This window comes from Didymosphaeria variabile, assembly GCF_027946475.1.
Source record: "Didymosphaeria variabile strain IMI 356815 chromosome Unknown scaffold_1, whole genome shotgun sequence".
In the NCBI taxonomy this organism is placed as follows: Eukaryota; Fungi; Ascomycota; class Dothideomycetes; order Pleosporales; family Didymosphaeriaceae; genus Didymosphaeria; species Didymosphaeria variabile.
The window spans coordinates 1,644,902-1,665,186 of record NW_026611620.1 but is presented as its reverse complement, the minus strand read 5'-3'; the positions used below and the strand labels follow the sequence as shown (position 1 = coordinate 1,665,186).

At 50.3% G+C, this 20,285-nt stretch overlaps 6 protein-coding genes across 6 annotated transcripts; 1 reads left to right on the top strand and 5 right to left on the bottom strand.

The window, feature by feature from the left end:
• Nucleotides 1–304: 304 nt before the first annotated feature.
• lsm7 (U6 snRNP-associated protein Lsm7) lies at nt 305–815 on the top strand (the record flags this gene model as incomplete). The annotated part of the gene is made up of 3 exons (XM_056209352.1): nt 305–500; nt 571–642; nt 688–815. 3 exons carry the CDS (start codon nt 305–307, stop codon nt 813–815), a joined length of 396 nt encoding a protein of 131 aa, XP_056076174.1.
• Nucleotides 816–4,556: 3,741 nt separating this feature from the next.
• On the bottom strand, nt 4,557–5,886 carry N0V89_000530 (uncharacterized protein; the record flags this gene model as incomplete). Its single annotated transcript, XM_056209351.1, has 2 exons — nt 4,557–5,852; nt 5,881–5,886. 2 exons carry the CDS (start codon nt 5,884–5,886, stop codon nt 4,557–4,559), a joined length of 1,302 nt encoding a protein of 433 aa, XP_056076173.1.
• A 2,037-nt stretch (nt 5,887–7,923) lies between these two features.
• On the bottom strand, nt 7,924–9,790 carry N0V89_000529 (uncharacterized protein; the record flags this gene model as incomplete). The annotated part of the gene is made up of 3 exons (XM_056209350.1): nt 7,924–9,199; nt 9,339–9,484; nt 9,629–9,790. The coding sequence occupies 3 exons, from the start codon at nt 9,788–9,790 to the stop codon at nt 7,924–7,926; spliced, it is 1,584 nt and encodes a 527-aa protein (XP_056076172.1).
• A 1,791-nt stretch (nt 9,791–11,581) lies between these two features.
• N0V89_000528 (uncharacterized protein) lies at nt 11,582–12,826 on the bottom strand (the record flags this gene model as incomplete). The annotated part of the gene is given in 2 exon segments (XM_056209349.1): nt 11,582–12,807; nt 12,823–12,826. 2 exon segments carry the CDS (start codon nt 12,824–12,826, stop codon nt 11,582–11,584), a joined length of 1,230 nt encoding a protein of 409 aa, XP_056076171.1.
• A 3,147-nt stretch (nt 12,827–15,973) lies between these two features.
• On the bottom strand, nt 15,974–16,774 carry N0V89_000527 (uncharacterized protein; the record flags this gene model as incomplete). Its single annotated transcript, XM_056209348.1, has 1 exon — nt 15,974–16,774. One exon carries the CDS (start codon nt 16,772–16,774, stop codon nt 15,974–15,976), a length of 801 nt encoding a protein of 266 aa, XP_056076170.1.
• A 1,588-nt stretch (nt 16,775–18,362) lies between these two features.
• N0V89_000526 (uncharacterized protein) lies at nt 18,363–18,795 on the bottom strand (the record flags this gene model as incomplete). Its single annotated transcript, XM_056209347.1, has 2 exons — nt 18,363–18,732; nt 18,788–18,795. 2 exons carry the CDS (start codon nt 18,793–18,795, stop codon nt 18,363–18,365), a joined length of 378 nt encoding a protein of 125 aa, XP_056076169.1.
• Between the last annotated feature and the right edge of the window lie 1,490 nt (nt 18,796–20,285).

Genomic DNA, 20,285 nt, shown 5'->3' with positions numbered 1-20,285 from the left:
GTCGGCGTCCGAGGGCAGCCGTCCCTGGCCAATCACAGGGGAGCGAGCGATGCATGGGCGGGATCAGCTGCACTGACCGCGGCCTCCTCCTGCGGCATTTCCTGAATCTCCTCCCCTGCTCACGTAACCCTGCCCGACCCGTGTGCGGCGGAACGTCACGTGTCGCCGCGTCGGAAAGAGAACGCCGAATCTCCGGCGGAGCTCAGGCCAGCTCTAATTCCTCCACCATTGAGACCATCGTCACCGCGCGTCGTGAGACAACAGCCTGCCTTGATTTCTCCTTCCGACCCGAGTCCGACCTGATATGTCTGAGCGCGGCGCATTCCGGGGCCGCGGCGGTGGTGGCCGTGGAGGCGATCGAGGAGGGCGCGGAGGCGGGCGCGGTGCACATGGCGGGGGAGCAGGCGGCCAAGCGGAGCGTCCCAAGAAGGAGAACATCCTCGACCTCGGAAAGTACATGGACAAGGAGCTCACCGTCAAGTTCAGTGGTGGCAGAGAAGGTATGTCGAGGACCATTGGCGGAATCGAAACCTGTGCTGCTGGTGAAGCCGTCGTACTGACACTGTGTAGTCATTGGTACTTTGAAAGGTTACGACCAGCTCATGAACCTTGTCTTGGACGAGGTCAAGGAAGCCGTAATCGGTACGTTCCTTCCTGCTTTGTCAAGCCTTTGCTAAACGTGAACAGATGAGGAAGGAAACACCCGCTATCGCAAGCTTGGCCTGATTGTCGCCCGTGGCACCCTACTCGTCGTCATTTCGCCCCTTGACGGCAGTGAAGAAATCGCGAACCCGTTTATCCAGGAGGAAGAGTGAGCGACTGAGTCCTGACGGAAACGCATCCACAAAAGGGAGCACAATGTGTGAGGGCACGGTCGGAGCTGCAGGAAGGAGCAAAAGCGGGAAGATGTGATACCCAAGCTCTGCGAAGCGAAGGCGGAGAGTCCAACGGCTCCGGACGGGGCGGCGAAAGAGCAGGTAGAATGCTCCGATGATGTACAGATGGCAGCGCTCAGCTTGCTTCTCTGCCTACTCGAGCCTAAGAGACGAAAACAAAATAGGAGAATAAACAACAATATCAAGCTGTACTAGGGCAAAGGTGTCTGTTGACTTTATCAGTCTGGTGGAAATGATGCTGCATTCTACAGTCAGCATCGTCCTGCCCATCCCACTCCACCTGTCATGCAATCAGTCCCAAATGGTAACATGTAGCCGTGGTTCAGGCTCTTTTTGCGCTCTCAGTCCGACTCCTTTCCCAAAGTCCCGGTCCACCATCTTTCAGTTTGGGTGATTGGAATTCTCCTAGTAACGTGATAAGTCTAGACACAGAAAGTATGTCATCATCGAAAGGAAGATGGAGAGGAGCGGTGTGTTCGAGTTAAAACAGACGGTGCAGTGTGTTGGGACAGTAGTTAGTGCTCAAGATGATGGGTGACGTGGTGACTGGTCAGAATGACGTTTGAGGTGGTGGGTGCGGTGGTCTTGAGGTAATACTACGTGATGATGTGGAAACGCACCTTCATGAGGAAGGGGATATGATGGGATTGGCAGATATAACGCTACGAGCAAACGGGTCCCATGTTCTCTTTGTGGTGAGCCTTGTAAAATTCAGTGAGAGCAACTACTTAATGTAGTAACTATTGCGCGAAAGTGGATAAGGAAAGCTGTTGTACTATTCCTTCACATGAAGTGGTACCAAGGTGCGGTACATTCAGAGTATGCTCATACCATGGGCCTTTTGAAGTTTGACCTTCCTGGGTGGATGTAGAAGACGTTAGCGAATGACAACCGCAAACACTGTAGTCTGGAGCTGTTTGTGTTCTTCAAGGGTGAAGTCATTGCATCTAAATTTGGAGATTATTGCGTGGTTTTGCAAGTCGCGGCGAGATGTACACAGGAACTTTAGGGGATACAGAACATAGTGATCTTACTGTATTGTTACTCGTAGTCGTTTAGTATCCGTTTCTCATACACGCTGTGGTTTTGAACAAGTCCTTCTCCAACTTCTCGATGTCCTGAGTAGTCTTGATGCGCATGCTACTGAAGGAGTAGTGAAGCTTAGAGGTTACGGTGACGGTCAGATTTAACACCTTCAGTATCACGATAGTGTGGATCCTGCCTATCATGTTTAACATAAGCTCCGTATTGTTGAGTAAGATGACAGAGTTCCCAATCGAGGTGTACGCGATGATGGGTGAGTATGGGGCCCCACTTTACGTTAGTGAGAAGACAACTGTGATGACATTTGGCGTACCAGCGTCAAGGACATATGACCTCATGCTGCTATAGAAATTCCTGGTTGTCACTGGGAGCGATCGGACTACGCAGAGTGGCTCTGGCGGGCTGGCACACAAGGCCATGATCTCGTGTCGGCCGAAATGTGGGATGACAACATAGTCTTGTTTTGAGATACATACATTGATGGCTCTGTTCAGCATCACAGACGAAGATATTGTCTGAGAAGTTCCCACCCCGACCAGCGTGGAGGAAGAGCAATCCGGGGCTGATTTTTGTTGCGCAGGTTGACTCCTGCGGGCAAAGCCAGAGGTCGTTCGTCGCTTATATACATCGTAATTGACGGGGATACGAGCTGGCTAAGCGGCCAGCAAGATGATGTCTGGGTTTCAGTCAGCCTTGGACAACGTTGTGGTAGATAGTCAGTCAAAAAGCGTGCTGCGCAACTCGAGCAATTAACGAGGCAACAAACAACTCCGACCAATCGCAATGCAGAATGGCAGCATGCCGTTTCCGACTGCAGCATTCAACAAAAACAGGACAGAAGATAGCTTCAATGATTCCTCTGCATATTACTTCAACTACTGATCCGGTAATTAGCGCAACCTTCATGAATGGTTCCCAATCAAGTAAATACAAAAGCCAGGCCTGGTACGGCAACTGAAACGCCTATATGAAAGAAGAACCTTCGTAATGAATCTTCCACATTACAGTACCCTCCTCCTCTCTATCTTAGATGACCCCCGTCATCAGACTGATCGTAAAGGAATAAATCTGCAAAACAAGACTTATTCGGTTGAGAGTGATAGCCCTTGCAGAGGCCTTTATGGCTTGAGAGGCTGTTCAATCAGTTCGCGTCGAATTTTTTCATCGAATTCGCCACTGAGAGGTCGGGTAGGCGTCGACAACGTCGAGCTCCGAGGCGTTCGTCTTCTCTTGAAGACGTCGAAGCATAAGTGCGAGATTCAGTGTAGGTGCACGTGGTCGGCGATTGTGGCTTGGGCGAGTACCATCGCTATCGAAGAGTGTGGTTGAGAAGGAATAGTCGATGTCCAGAGCCAATCATCCGAGGCCAGCAGTCCTCCACAACCCCATTACTTGGTCTTCAAGAAGGTGGACGGAGCGCCCCGTATGCTCTATGTTGTGGCGCAGGGTTGCGGCAGTAATGTTATTGGTGTGGCGGATGCCCTCAGTGTGAGTCACTGTGAAGCTCGTCAGTACATGCTTGTGTGGCGCAGCACAGCCTCCTCGAGAGTCGCGATAAAAGAGATCGAAATCCGCTCTCAACAGTAGCGAATCTGTGCTTGACTCTGCATGTGTTCCGTAGATGCCAAAGACCGACTCCACAATATTCCCTGCGCGCCGTTGCGAACGAAAAAGAGCATTCGCAACGGAACACGCAAGGCAACCATGAAAGGAACTCAGAGACAACAACAGAATCCCCTCAAAATCACCACCAGATCCAGTTACACGTAAAGGACGCGAGATTGAAATCTCTCTTCTCCAACCTCGAATACAGCTGAAGGATGAACGGGGATTGTACTCACAGTTACAGTCCCACCCCGAGGCATCCATCAAAACGTCTCCTCCACATCCTCCCCGACCCGTGCCTCCCCACGTTGAAAGGAGCATCTAGGTTGTGTGTGTGTGCGTGCGTTATGGTGGCTGCGTGTCAACAGCCAGGAACATTAACCTCCAGTGGTTCAGTCGTTTGCAATGGTACAGAAAAGGTTCCAAGCTGTGAGGGATGAAGGGTAGACGGATTGACTGGATTATTTCAAGAGCTCTGGCCCACACGGTTGCCAAGCGAACTCAGCCCAGCTGACCATCGACTGCATCGCTATCTAACTACAACAAGCGAAGGGCGCAGGGCATTGACGAATCGTTGCACACGCTATGCAGATGATGCCAAGAAGTGTGTATTCTCCACTTAATTGATTGGCGTAGGGTACGATAGTGTCCCCCGTCGGTTTCGAGGTGGAAGGCTATGCGCACAAAACACCCTTATTTTAGACGTCAATCGAAGGGTTCCAGCTGAACCGTCATGCACGAGCCACAAAACGCGTCAATTTGCGCACACAGCCTTCGATCGTAGTTCGCTCAAGTGTGCGAAATTCCCCGACTCTGGAGTAATCGACAGGGGCTCTCTATGCGGCTCAAACATCGGCATCCTTCACAAACCTCGCGTACAGAGAACATCACGACACATCTGGTACTCCGTTCACAATAGCTGTTTTTTTTCGAGACATGGCAGAAACGTCTACTAATCGGCGGGGACACGGTCGCTTTATTACCTACCAACAATGCAGAATTTAGGAAATATCAACCCAACCGTATCCGTTGCCTCGTTGAGGGCACTTCGTTCTTGGAATCAATAACATAAGAACCAATAGCTACGCGCTCCCAATGGCTTCCCAGCTGTTGCACTATCAAAAGATGTTGGGTATCACTCGCAGTCGCCGACTTTCCGCTTCGGCCTTGGTCTCCTTTCACTGTACGGTGGAAGTGGATCGCGAGGAACGTATCGTGAGGCTGCAAATCTTCCACGGTGGTTATCGAAGCCAAAATTGGATGAGTTCCCTCGGCAAGATTTAGACGAAATTGAGGGCTTTGGGGCCCGCTGTCCGTCACACCTGGGATTAAAGAGACAGGTGTTGCATTTGCCTCGATCGATATAAAGCCACCGAGTGCGTTGGAAGCAAGGAGCAATTCGTAATTCTCCTGGAACTCTGTCCACTTCATCTCATTACCATTGAGAAGCTCGACTGACAAGTCAAGGGCTCGCTCGGTTTCTTCCGGATTGCGAGGGCGTTCCATTTTGCTGGATTTGCGGACAATCTTAACAACTGTGAAAAGGGCGGGCCAGATGATTCTGCCATACCATCCCGTCCATGACCAGCTTGGAAAACCTTGACGCCGCTTCGAAGGTACCTCCAACTTCCATTGAAGGCTCTCAGAAAATGTGGGCAGAATTTGGTCCGAATTATCGAACTTCTTGACTTGATTGGGGCAGGCTGTTGCCTTCGGGAAAGGAATTCCATACAGATGCCGCATGGGATTTTGAATCTTCTCAAACGCTCGGAATATTCCCAATATCCCATTGAGAATATCGGAGTCATGGGATAGTGACCTCTCAGAGTATTCGTGGATCCGAGTATAGATGTCCCAGGGGCCGACACCATAGCCATTGAGGGGAAAGGTGCCCATGCGGCTTCCCTCTCCGCGGTAGCGCCTGTGAAAGTATGGTTTATCAGGAGCGTGGAGCTTCTTGAACGAGTCCAAGGATATCTGTATCATTTCAGCACAGTAACATCCATTGCACTCGAAGTACAGCTGCTCGTCGGTGAATATCAGTCGTCTCGTTGACAATAAGCCTTCTTGGTAAGTCCATGCTCTTGTGATCCACCTGCAATTGTCAAACCGTCGCTCAGGCTTGGGTATCGCGTACAAGCGTTCATTATGGACACGAACGGGTGATGCTGGTTTACGATAGCTTTCGTTGACTCCCGGAAGGCCATAATGTGCATTCGTTCCTGCAGCTGCGATGATGGTGACAGTGGCCTGCTGGTATATCATATCCATTTGTTGCAGCTGATTGCGGACCTTGTTGGAATTATCCTGGTCGATGCAATATTTGTCAACCCACAGCCATCGATATCCAAGCTCCCGTGTCGCAATCATGGCATCTTGTACAGTCCTCGGATATGCATGGGAGTCTCGCGTACATGCATCTCCGTTACCCCACACATAACTAAGGGCCACGTAAGGATCATTGTCGCTTGCTGGGACTATTTCGCCAGTAATACAGTCGATTAGCTTCAGATTATAGACCATGCTGTTTCTATCGCCACTGCAGTTGTCGGCATGCAGTTCTCTGCAGATTTTCAACCACTCTTTCGGCTGTTCGAAATCGATCGAGGGCTGGATGTATTTCAACCATGATGGCGGCTCATCTATATGCGCGGCTATGTATGGTACACTGCCAGTGGGAGGTCCGTTCTCTGAGATCGATAGCACGATGAGTCTGCGATCCAGAATTTGTAGAAGTCTATCGGACACGTCTTTATGGCTGGTCTTTATGGAAAATAGAAAATATGGTTGCTTTTCTGTACGAGAAATGGAGGCATCGCGCGACAAAAGGTTATACATGAATCTACAAAGATCACAGGTATCCGTATGCCAGGTTGTGACCAGTCCCAGAGACTGTCTTGGATGTGTCGAAGAGCGCACTCCTGCAATATCGAGGCTCTTGCAGCGGGCACAGAGGCGGACTCGCCCATCAATGGATTCTGACATCTGGTCCTTTCCTATACTGTTCATCTCTTGACCAGTCGTGGTTGTGCTGTGCTCCCGGTTGCAACGCGTTCTGATCGCTAGTTTGATGGTGTCCGAAGGCCCGATTGGCCGCAATGCCGGACTTTCGGCCTCTTGGGATGTTGTAGTGCTTCGCAGGTTTAGCAAAGAGACCGATGGCTGCAGTACATCGAAAAAGGCGATGGAGCGACGCTTAGAGATTCAAGAAATCCACGAGCCGCCCCGCTTAAGTCACGCTAGAGCAGGTTCTGGGGCTGAGTTCCAGGCGAGCCAATCATTAGTGCGGCAATCACATTTCAAGGTCTAGTCCCTTCAAGGTAGTCCATTCCAATTTTGTGTAGATCCAGATGCTTGAGAAAGAGTTGGTGACGGCTACTGGCAAGTCGCATGCATACTCATTGTACAACAGTAGAGACGCAACATGGGATTCAACGTTTGACTGTATCTGCAGTAGGTGCACCTTTTGATAGGCCTGGGCGAAGAAAGATCTTTTGTGGTAGCCTCTGCGCGTCTAGCCGAGGGAGATCGCGAAGATCGGTTACATTGCAGACCTATTTTGGATTGTAACATGTATGGGGAAGAGACTCGAATCTTTCCTACTCTGGAGGTATGTGTATGCGTGCAGACTGGTATGGTGCGCTTTTGAAGGTGTGAAGTGATTCGTTCCACAACCGGAAGCGTAGATTTGAAGGGTGCATTCTGCTTGTTGGACAGGCTTGAGGATGTTACTAATCGATGAGGTGTGGCTAGCTCATCAAATTCAACACAAAGGCGCGTGGGTTAGGGACCGAAAAAATATATCTCAAAGGCTTGGAGAATCAATAAGATGCAGTTGGCCTTACATCAGTTTAGGTAGGGACGTAGAAGACTGAATAGTTACGAAGAAGGAAAAGACCATACAATAACAGCATTGACACTCAGGGTCTTTGAATACATCGTGCTTGATATTGAAACTCCGTAGTGCGCCGCCTAGCCGTATGCACGTCGTGTAAGTCGTGAATCATGAAAATTTAACAGAAAGAGCTTTGTATGATCGCAAAGGCAACCAGAGTGCGATACCAAGGATGTCTGAGGTCCATGTACAGTACAATGAATCCTCCCAGTTGCTGAGTGATTCTGTAAAGACCGATATTGACACACATCCTGAGAGTACGCATGCAGCTGGCGTTTTGTTTTCCTTCTTGCAGATTGTGCTTTCTCCCACCTCTTTTTGACCCCGGAAGGCTCCTACTGTGGACGCGGCTCCTCCATTGGCGGAAATAGAGAGGCAGGTGGTGGGATGTGCCCGCCCACTCGCATCACGTCAGGGTCAAACCGTTCGATAACGCTGACCCAAAGGCGCACAGAGTATCCATAGTCCAGCGATATCGCCGCTCTATGTCAGACCCCACCTCTTCTTCTCCGTAGCGATATTCCAGTCTCGCTCCTTCTCCGTACTTGTTGGGCTCGAGTAGGCAGCGGGTAAAATAGCGTGCACCATCCGCAGCACGTCCGCGTCCACCTCTTTATCACGATACTCCTTATGGTTGTGCAGACGCTCACTTATCGTCCCATACAGATCCTTCCCCACTACGTAGTATTTCTGCTGGGCAACCAAGCCCACAAGCGGATGCCCTGCTGGCTTTTTTGCTTTACAATTCAGCCATTGGGTATGGAACAGATCCTTCCAACGCTGTTTGTACTGTTGACCTTTGAAATTCCCTTGCTTTGCAGCAGGCAGTTCGCCACCAACCAATTTCTCCATCAGCTCGCGGCATGAGACGAGAGAATCATGAATGCGATGCTTCCGTTCTGCATCGGATTTAGCTTGTAGATTTTCACGTAGCTTTCGTTCCGCATCTGACTTGGCTTGCAGATTCTCGCGCAGCTTGCGTTCCGATTCGGCGTTTGTTGCAAGACGTTCGCGGAGTGCGCGCTCCGACTCCGCGGTCTTGGCTTCAAGCTGTTCACGGAGCTTCCGCTCAGCTTCAGCTGTTTTGGCTTCGAGTTGCTTGCGCAGCTTGCGCTCTGCTTCTGCCCCCTTAGCTTCGAGTTGTTTGCGTAAGAGGCGTTCTGATTCGGCTTTCTTGGTTTCAAGTTGCTGACGAAGTTGGCGCTCTGATTCAGCCTTCTTGGATTCGAATTGTTCACGAAGTGTGTTGACTGACGCGGCGTCGGCTGCAATCTTTTCTCGAAGTGCTCGTTCCGATTGTGCGTCGGCCTTCAGGCGTTCAATGAGAAGACTTTGCGATTGTAGCTTCCTTGCGTTCTTCAGTTCCGGCAAGCTTTTTTCCAACTCCTGAAGAATCTGTTCGACTTTGATAGACTCAGTTTGCAGACCTACAAGCTGTGTGAATGACTTTATGCGTACGCAGAAGCGTGTCCAACCGATGCGCCCTTTCGTCTCCTTATAGGTCTCTTTGTACTCATTGAATAAGTTCGCGCGCCGTGTTAAGCTCCGCACTTGCTTTTCGTCCAGCTGCGATGTAAAATGCTCGTCGTCGAAGTCCTCAAGGTCGAATGCGGGAGACGGTGTCTTCCAACCGTCTCGGAGCTTGGCGCGGAATGTGTAGCGGAGCAGCATGTGGAACCATGAGCGTGTCACGTCGCGCAATTCCTTCGTCGTGACCTCAGGATCGTTCCAGAATACGGCCTCAGTATTAGATAATTGCCTATGACGTGACAATTAGCCTCATTCAGCAAACAGCCAGTTCAATAGCAGAGGGTGGCTGTGATAGACCATTTTCCGGAGCGTCTGGTAATCAACGGGTTTTTTTCATTGGGTTTAGATGGCCATTGTGCATCACTCACTCTGCATCGTCGCTTGTACCGTCTTCGTCTTCATTGTCTTCACAATCGATGAAATCTTCCACCCATGGTTTAGTCTCTCTTAACGATTGTAGCTGTTGCTCCTCCGGGATTTCTGCTGTCATATACGGGACAATGCGCTTCGATACCTATGATCGCACATGTCAGTCAGTGTGGAATCCAGCCATCGGCACTATTCGGGACGCGTCAAAACACGTGACTCAGCCTTCAGCCTTCTCATCAGGTAGGTACCATCAAGTAGAACGATCCAGCTTTGGTCTCGAGACACTCACCTTCGTTTGGTCTTTGATGACCCAGAAATCCAGGCTCTGAAATCGCTCGTCCGGCGCGACCTTTAGTTTGTCGCGAGGTGCATCAGGCTGACGCGGTCGAGAAGGAGACCGCGAAGGGGACCTTTTCGCATGGCGAGACTTGGACGAAAAAATTGACAGCATGTCTAGCTACAAGGACGCCGTTTGGGAATTCGGCCATCTAAGAATATAAATCGCGTCGATGAGCGTGAAGATGTCGATGGCATGCTCGCGAAAGTGCGGTTTGGATCAGCCGAGGGATAAGGCTCGAAAGGTAGTCAAGAGTTTAGGAATGTCGTTCCTGAAGGCGGACATCGACAAAGGTACTCCGTGCAGAAGTTGCGTAGGACGTGTCGTATGAGTTTGCGGACGCAAGTTGTGGATCCGGGAGCCTAGGGTCACCTGAAATGGCGGTGACGGGTCGCGATGCGAGGGGTACCGGGGAGCTTGGGAGCACTGACCGAACGACGACTCTTGCATGCATGCTTTCGCATGCATCTATGTTATAGATATATACTGCATGGTATTGTGAGCGGTTCACTGGAATGTGATGAGTAGGGAGATCCTGTGGCCCGGAAGGAGTGATCCGCCACGTTTTTTGGCCGTGCTGCACGTGTCCGAATTGGGTTTAGCCTACGATATTGGATTGCCAAACACTTGGAAGTCACTTCAAACAGTTTCACTCAGTGTTAATCCACATTCGACCTCGAGAGTTGCGCAGATACGGGGACAACAAGGTGCTTTCTCTTGACCGTTGTGGACTAGGAGTAGGTTATTGGATCATTATGAGTAATCGGAAGACCGTTTTGCGTATAGTAATTAGAGACAGAAGAAACGCGAGGGATGGCCTCCAGCAAAGGTCTGCCTCACCGAGGAACGGTTCATCTTTGGAACACTACTGGTAAACCTATCTATGAAACGTACTTGTTCAGACATCGAATCTAGTTCTTCCATATTACGTCCGATTCATCGATGACTTTCAGAGGTGATTAAACCATGTACAGCTACGAAAATGTCACGCACTAACTCATTCTCTTGCTACACCACTCGAGCCAAGCACCGAAAAAGGGGGATTGTGTGAGGACAACAGACATCGGGACATGCGCCATAAGGACGGCTATCATATGGTCGCTTCTGAGGATATGTCGCGTTATTCGACAGGGAAAGTGGATACACGACAGCAAGCTCCTGCAGGCAGAAGGCGAACGCTCGTTAGCGGCGATGTCCATCACGCTGCGCCTGACCGGTATCCACTGCATGTCAGGACCGTCCCGTATGAGGATGTAGTGAACATTTTCACAAGCCTCGCTGGTCAGAGTGACATTTGTGGAAGGTGGTAGGAAATAATGTGTGCTATGCGGTTTGGGACACGACTCGGATCATCGGCCGACGACAATGGTGAAGGCCTCGGAGTTAGCACTTGAAGGATTAGAAGGATGTAGGAGTATGAGGAAGCCTTTGTATAGCCGCTGGATTAGCACTGGTCATTGTAGCATGCATGTGTCGTGCAATGTGTTAAGTATGAAATTCGATGGCTGGTCATCCTAGCCAGAACGGGTCGAAGCGGTGCACGACCGGCGCGCGGAGATCGGCGTGACGCGTTTTACCCCTTCATTCGGCCAATTGTCACGTCAGGTAACTGCATTATGCTTGGATTGTACAGATTTCGCAAAATTGAATTGAAAGAACACTCAAGCTACGCCCTATGACTGGTTGGTATGCAGGTTAAGAAAGCAGGCCTAAGCCCCATAAAGCGCCGCCCACGCCATAGCATGAAGCGAAAGAAAAGATGGCCCCTTAGCGCCTATTGCTGTATGCGCCATCATGCTTAATCGCATTGACATTAGAAGAACAAACAGAAGCAAATGTAGTCCGACGCCGTTGTGATGCAATGAATCCTTTAGGGAAAATACGACCGTAATCTGCCAGACGAGGCTAATCGACGTCCATCGGCTCAGCCGCGCTGCTGCCTGGGCCTGTCTTGGGGGTTGTACGGACAGGAGTTACCTTTGAAGGCACAGAGTCCGCGCCATTCATCCATTGTTGGTGGCTCGTGGCGTACGGAGATACTGTAGATGGATCTGGGACGTTTATGCCATAATTGGCCAGGGTTGACGACATGGGAGCTCGAGGCTGGGGAGGTGGAAAGTAACCGAGCGGAGGGGTGCCAGTCGTTCCGGGAGTAGAGGATTTGCGGCCCGTCCTGAGCTTGTTGGGACCACGCGAAGTCTGAAGACGGGGCGCAGGGAAGCAGGCATTCTTAACCCGAGTCTGGAGCTCGATCGCAACGTTATCGAACGGCTTGCGCTCCTCGGGATTCTTCCAACCCAGCTTCTGCTTCATGCACTCGGCTCTACGGTGACTGACAGTGGAACCCTCGATGCGAATACCGTTGTTCTCGAAGCGCCTACAGATCTCCGAACGAGTCAGGATGAGTAGCACGACAAGAAGACTGATATTGTCGTTGTCGAGAAGATGTGGCGCAAAATCGCACACGTCACAGGCGAACTGGCGCATCTTGGTCAGCTCATCAGTATCTGTCACAGTGACGAACTTCTGAGCCATGGCGAAAGGCCTAGTCATGTCGCGGCAAATGTGATTGTGCAGGATGTGCGCAACGCTAGCGACTGACACGGGGTAGATGTTATCTCTATCGATCTTGTTGGTAGCGGTCGAAGATACAGTGCCGGGAATATAGATGATCTCAATATCATCGAATGGACCACGTAGATTACTCTTGTCAGGATTGCCTTCTTTGTCCTGTGAAACGTTCTTCTGAAGTTGTAATGCTTTGCGGGCCGCTATGATAGCTTCCTTTGGGGTGAAGATGCCGTGTTCAGCGGCGAGCTTGACGGACTCCTTGTGCATCTCGAACCTAGAGAGCTTGCGCTCCACGTCATGAGGTCGGATCCAGTCTTCTGACCACGGCTCTTCCGAAAGAACTTTGTAGAAGACCTTGGTGAGCGCGCGAAGCTTGATTTCTTGATCTGACAACTGACGACCACCGAAGACCTCACGGTCAGTATCGCGGTAGGCTGAATCAATGAAGTCTTTGCGGTCCCTTGAGGTCAGCTGAGCAGAGCGTGGGTCGTCCTTCCAAATCTGAATGATGTCCATGAACTTTTGGTGGAACATATCATCGAAGCTTGGCACCTGAGTGGCTGCACCATATTAACACATTGAGCGCTTTTCACTGGATCTGTACTTACTTTGCTGTTGGGGTGGAGATTTTTGAGTCTGTGGTGGGGAGGGCGAGGCAGCCGCGCCTGCATCCTGGGTAATTGGGGCAGGTGACATAGTAACAATGCGGCCTGCAGCCCTATTCACTAGTCCAGGGGCCGTATGCAAGTGCGCGCAATCGGTATCAACAAGTGACAGGGATGTGTTGATGAATCTTGATGGCGTTGTGGCGTTGAAGTGGTTGAGGTGTTTATATAGTGTAGGTGAGTGGAGACATCCCTAAGTTCGAGGTGCGAGGTAAAAACATTCACGCTCGCGTAGTTAGCGCCGCTAACCGTCCTTGGCGGGCTCCAGCCAGTCACATGCTCACGCGATGGTCCCTCCTCCAGATGTTCTTGATCTCATCTGAACCACCACAAACCAGACCGTCCATTATATGCACAACGAGGCGCTGTATGTGCAAGTTGCTTACGGTGTATGTGTGTTGGCGCCAATTGCAGTGGAGGCTGTTTTCGGTGCTGAGAGCAAGCTGGAGCGTGATATTGAGCTCGGGCGGCTGCCCAGGTAAGACATTCCTCCAGCCTAACTCGCACTAGCATGATGGTCACCGTACACTTCTCATATCGAACGTCCTGAATGTCGCGCAGCGCACATGATTAGCTAGGTACCTAGGTAGGTACGATATCGTAATTATATGTAGTGCAAAGATAGGTCACAAGGTCCCACGTGCCACTATTTACTTGCACCTATGAGCGCTTCAAAGGAAGGCAGCGTCTCAAGTACGGTCACTGCAATGGACCCCGTTCGAGCGATATCCACTTCTGAGATTATGCCGTGTGTCCTGAAGACTTGCCCGTTGCGCTTGAAGCGTCAAGTCCTCCGTACACACTGAAATTCGAATTTGGAACAATCTGCCAGCTGAATAGCGTAGGAACAATAAAAGCTAGGCCGAGGTTTCCCAGGATTAAGAGGACTGGAATGGAAGTACCGACGAGTAGTACTGGGATACCTTGTGGAGAGTACCCGACATACCTGGCTGTGCATGCGGAATAATAACACCTTACGCTCCCCTAACTCTCGGAATCAATCCTGCAATGATAGAAGGCTAGATACTCAGTGCTTTTTGAGTGCACAATGGCGCTATCTGAAGTTCATGTTCTACTGCTCGAGTACGGACCAGATTCAACTAGGCTTGACAGGATTGGAGAGGTTTAGGACACGAGTCATGCTATGCAGATCGATCTAACCCTTGTTACTCTCTTGTAACCGGTCTGGACGGTAGTAGAAGCTGTTTCAATCAAGCTGTTTATTCGAGTACTTAGCCACCTCTTTGAGAACCGGTACATCCGAGTACCGTCCGAAGCCATTACCCGTAGCTCACGCATGGCTTTTTGCCTCGAAGCGATGGAGGAAAGACTTATCACCCAGATCCGCTATATGACACATTCTCCGATTGACATGTAGCAGTCTCTAACTGAAGTTCATGATCAAACTTTCACGAGCAACAAAGGCCCCTACTTGCTCCAGATTGTTTTGGAAGGAGACTTGGAATCTATTCAGGTATGTCCAAGTACTGCCCCCTAGGTCGACGAAGGGTAAAGCTAATGGGAGGTGAATATTTGCGCCCATGTTTCTTGATAGCTCGTATTGTTTCATCTGGATCCTACTTCTTGCTGGCAACGCGATAACGAGAGCTGAGAAGCCCCCATACTAAAATAATGGGTTTTGAATAGCCACACTCAGCCACCTGTCGTTCGATTTGAATAGTGAAACCCACCTTGCGCGATACATTTGTACCCACAAACTTGCGTAAAGTAGCGTACTATGCTATGCGCATCCATGTTGACGTTTGCGTACCCTTCTAAGCGCTTATGCTCGAACAAATCCCTACGTCCAGGCAAACCAAAGCCCGTTTTCTTCGCCTCGTTCTTAGGCGGTCGAACGTCTTGCATCATCGGGTAGGGGCCGGAACATTCCTATCTGACAACGAAGCGCGCTAGAAAAGCACAGTCCCGAACGTAATGCAGTATTCACATGTTCCTTGATGCTCCATCAGGTTTTTTCTTCCTGCTTTTCCTCTACCCTTGCGTAACCTAGTAGAGTATCATTTTTGCCACGGATTTTGATTGTGTGTACCGCTTGGCCTGAGAAAGTACCGGACGTGCAGATGTTTTCCGTCTTGGTTTCTAAAAGGCCCAGTGAAAGCAGTGGGAACAGTCTTAAAGACTATAAGGCAATCCGACGCGTAACGGCGCTGCTCTATGGAGGTTCAGGCATCCAACCAGTCTTGCAGCGAAACAGTGCCACCTCCTCGGGCACAATAGGCCTCAATATTCGTTCCACCGAGCGCATCAAGCAGTTCACCGGGTCCTATGCATGACCTTTCATTCGCTGGTGTCAAGCTGAGTCTGGGCTATACCCGCGTATTTTCGGGCCAAGAGCATGCCCGTGTGCATATGCGCGCGTGATCTCCGTTATTATATATAAGTGCTGAACGTTTGTTGAACTGCATTTGCAGAACGCTATAGCAACTGTCCGCGATTGAGTATCTAAGAAGCATCAACAACATCTAATATTTTTTGGGATCGTCTGACGAAATTTGCAGCCGTTTGCCAACGATTATCGTTGGTTTTATCTCACTCGTGTTCATTGCCATCCTCTTGGCGACCTATTGCACTCTTAGAAAGAGAATAGACAGAGATGGCGACAAGAAGAAGGGAGAATGCGTCCACTCAAAGACGATGTTGAGTCCAGCTCGAACACAAATTGAAGTGAAGTAGTTCTTGGCTGTAAGGAATCAGAATGCAGTTTACAGGCATAGATGGGAAAGAAGATCAGAAAATTCGATCAGGGAGACAGTGACTGGTGATATGACAGGACAGATTGGAAGGTTCGTGAGTGATGATGCCCCACCGCCGTATGAACTTAGGGTCGCTCGTCGGCAGACAACGTAGGCGTGTAGTGACTGGTATCGCAATCCAAGATGTGTTCTACACCTTTACTAACATGTGGGGATACCCACGATGTGTAGAACCCCATTATGTCTGCGACCCACGATATCCTGTACTCTAATCACCAAGAGTGTCCATATCAAGGTCCCCAAGTGCATCCACGCTGATCTATCTTGTAGGCTGGTGGACATGACCTTCAATACTCTAGCTCCATATCTTTATCCTGCCCATGCAGCAGCGCTGTCACCTCCCCAAAATTTTCTCTCACCCTCCACGTATCTTGCTCATGCATCTCTGCATAGCTCGCTAAGACGTTTTCCACCACCGTCTCATACCAGCTGTCGTTGTCGGAAACGAAGAAAGATTCGGCGAGCCGTACGAACTTGAACTTGATCTTGGGCGCGCAGAGGAGAACCAAGAGCAGTATCTTCGTATTGAAGATGTATGATGACTTTGTGACCATGCTTCTCCACAGTTGCGACCGGAATTGGGCTTCCTCGGCACTCAGATCTGTCCATGATTCAGACGGATGCGCTCTGAGGTCGGCGAGTGGCTGGATGCGCACAATAACTGGGAGGGAAACGTGAGGCAAACCGGCGCGCGTGGTGGCGTGGTTGATCTTGATCTTCTTGAAGAAGGGGTCGATGTTCCAGCTTAAGGTATCGAAATGTGGATGCGTGCCTCGGTCGATGCGGTCGATGCAGTGGTTCAGCACTTCGCGAGGGCAATTGAGCTTCAATCCCTTAGCTTTGGCTAGGGAATTCCAGTCTGTGAAGGCGAAATGGCCTTCCTGTATGCCCATCTTCCACTCCAAGGTGGAGCTTGCTAGAGCTATGGCGTTGCGGAACATCTTCACTCCTGAGATCTTGAGCTCAGTGGCTGCAACCGGTGGCTGCGGTGGAGGGGTCTTTGGATGCAGACCACAAGGCCTGCGCTCGAGGTCGGCTTCATCGACGGAGCCGTAGCCGTAATCTACCTCGTCCGGAAGCCAACTCATGATGGCGCGGGGGTTGCGGTACTTTACTGGGCGATGAGGATGATATACGAGAATGATCTAGCCAGGAAGGACTTAAATAAGTTGCAAGAGGTCTGTGAGAGATGTGTGACGGGTGTATGGTGAGATGATGCTGTAAAGAGTGTTCAAGTGGGAGAGCTCGGGAAAGTACGCTAGTGTGCACAACAACAACACTCAAGCAAAAAAGGAACTGGACCATTCACTTGAGTAATATCGAACCACTTGAATAATGCTACGCTATCAATCATTCCACATCTCATCCTCACAGGAGTACTCGTTGCGAATTTCATCGGTTATGTCGAGTTTTCAGCACCAGAGCCAGTGTGCTAAATGTCACGACATGCTATACAATATCAAGACGATTGTGAAAGCACTTCGATGTGTGAGCACTAAGTTTTACATCGTAGGGCACCGCAGTGACTCAAAAGCTCTTCAGAGGCACTTCCATACCTCCAGCTGCTATTGAACACCAACTTCGACCTTTTGCCATTGGGATCAAAATCATGAATGAGCTTGATGTGACTCGACTAGATTCGCTCTATCAGATGCTGTACTAGATTCAAATCCCTAGCCCAACGCAGCCATGGCAATACAACTCGCACTCATGCCTCCTAGGTGGGCGCCTAGCGTTTGCCTTTCCAGAATAGCCCACCCACGTGGGTGAAGCGGCACCACCGCGCTTCTATATCGTTCCTTCGCAAGTCCTCTATCCCGTCACCACCCCACCCTAACGCCGACCTCCACGCCATGTTTCCCCCACCACGCCCAATCCGTTCCTCGGCACCGAGCCACGTTGCGGCCGAACCCGCCGAACCCGCCAATATACCCATCTACTTCATCGCCATCGCCAATTCAATGCCCAATGAGACCGGTTGGACGGATCTCCATGGGGTAACGACCAATGACAAAGTCGCAGAATCTTGTCCCGCAGTTTGGCAATGGGTGCAAGACAACTTCACGAGGACGCAGGTCGAGTCTGTGATCAAGAACTGCAACGACAAGCGGGAAGAGACTGGAGGCTGGAATGTGGAAAAGGGGGCGAGTCAGCACTGTACGTATAAGTGTGGCATGGGATAGTGAAACTGGGCGTGGTGCTGACAAGGGGATAGTACTGGACGCGGTTGGATTTGTGGAAAGGTCAGTGGGCTACAGAAGTTCAACTTCGGGCTGAGTCGCTGCGAAGCAACACCTTCCACGCGTGTGGATATGTGCTTAGGATTAGAAATACCTCGATACTTGCGAGCTCTACCCGGCAACACTATGACGGATATTTGTAGCTTCCTCCTGCAATTTTGGCTGGCTATAAGTTGCTTTTCTCCCAGTTTCGAGTAACTGGTTGCACGCAAAACTTCGGCATTAGACAGCGTACGGATAATCTGCTGATACAGGCCTTAGCAAGAGTCGAATCCTACATATAGATATTGGATATCTAGCGAGTCGGTCCTCCAGAAACGGCGGTATGTTAAGGGCGCGGACTATTCTTGCCATGCGGTTGTGCATGAAGGTGCTGATATGTGACGCGGAGGGCAAGGGTCTATGTATATGGACACGGCAATTTTTTGTTTCCCGTCTATTTCTTGTACCCCGTCCCGCTCTTCGTCACCTTCAGCGCCTCTTCATTCAGCTTTATGCCATCCTCCGTTCCCTTCAACAACCCTTTAAGAACCTCCGTATCATTCTTCCCCGCCACCAACCTCATCAGCTGCACCTTCTTCATATTCTGCTTGATTGCCCTATTAGCTAGCCCCTTCTGCAAACTACTCGGACTCCCCATTTCTTGCGCGATCCTATGGTTCTCCGTCCATATCTCGATGGCTTGTTGCTGCAGTTTTTCGACCTCAGATTGCTGGACGTCGTACACGGGATCGTTACCAGAGGTGGAATTTACGGCGCGAAGGGTGGTGTTTGCTGTGGTGTCAAGGTATTGTAGGGTTTGATGACTAGGATGGTGAGTGTGGCCTTGAATGAGGACAGATAGGATGAGAGAACCCATACGATTGCATTTCTTTCATTTGGACGTCAATGTTTCGCTGGATGCCGTCAGCTAGGACTTTGGTTTGCTGTGGGTTGCAGGTGTTGTTTGAGGTGCTGTTCGCTGCTCGCACCTCGAGGCTTGAAGATGCTAGAGTTGGGCCGACAAGGAAGATAATACGGAGGGCTGCATGGTGATGCTTGTGGAGATCGATGCAGAAGGAATGGGTATCGAAAATGGTACGGCTACGAAACTGAGGTTGAAAAAAGCAGAGAACACTTCACATACCTACTACGCTCTATTATAGAACAGAGAAAGGAAGTATAAGCTTCGCTAAACATAGATATTCGTGGAGGCGTTTTGTCAAACAAGGTCCGGCTTGACAGTATCCGCACCAGAAGCAGAGAGCACCCGCAGCGAGCTATTCACGATGTTCCAAGCAGTACTCTAGCTCATTTGAGGTCGCGCTTGTGGTGGACCTTGACGATCAAATATCGTGCCGATGTGTATGGTGACTATCCGGTATTGTTGGAAACGCCGCTGAAACGGACGATCGAAGACGTTTGAACTGTCAAACCGGAAGTTTTGCGGCGCATGTCTGAAAGCGACCAAGAAGCGGAGTCGACATTGGAAGGTGTCATGGGGCATCGTAGGTGTGTTCTAGGAGAGGCCTGACGCTATGGTTTCCCGTCAGGATGTTGTTCGATGTAATGAAAGAGGATTGACGGTGTCCTAATTAAAGCATTGGTGGGCGCTCTTTGACGACGGAAACTGGTCCTGAGATGGTTTCCTGTATCGTTGTAGAAGGATGTTCGCAACTCGATAGTGTATTGATGTGTTGTTGAAGGCATGGAGATGGTATGATAGGCCTGACCGAGATTTAGGTAGTGGAGCGGGCACCTTCCTAGTTCCGTTTCTAGCTTACTGCACAGCGACCTATCTCCATGTGTTCTCAATGGCACTGCATAATCTGGCAGTACATAGGTATATCTAGAGAGCCATTTCTAGGTGCTGGCTTCTTTGACGGCCCTACCATTATTCATTTCGGTGGCTACGTTTGCCAATCATGTACTGGGCCGTAACTACCTAGGTACACGTGTTGCTTTCGAATGGTTAAAGGGACAAAGAAATTGACCTCCCGGTCTGGACACGCTGTAATCTTCGTTATTAGAATCAGGAGACCACTCATGCAGCAAAATTGAAGCTTTACCACAGATCAGCATCGCGGAGTATAACACACTAATAATACCACTGTCCAACTCACCTATGGCATGTCATGAATGCAACTCTGCCATAGAGGGTTCCATTTGTCTCTCACCTTCATCAACTCCAGCCAGCCACAACCTGAACCTTCGTCACGGCCTGCAGCCTACAACAGATTTACAATACCCTGGCGACTGCACATATACGTTGAAATATGGCTCCAAGGTAGACCACTCACCCAGTACCTCGTCTTTCTCAACCTGCGCTCAGACGGTCCAATACCTTGGGCACACAACGCACTTCACGCTCTCAGCCAAA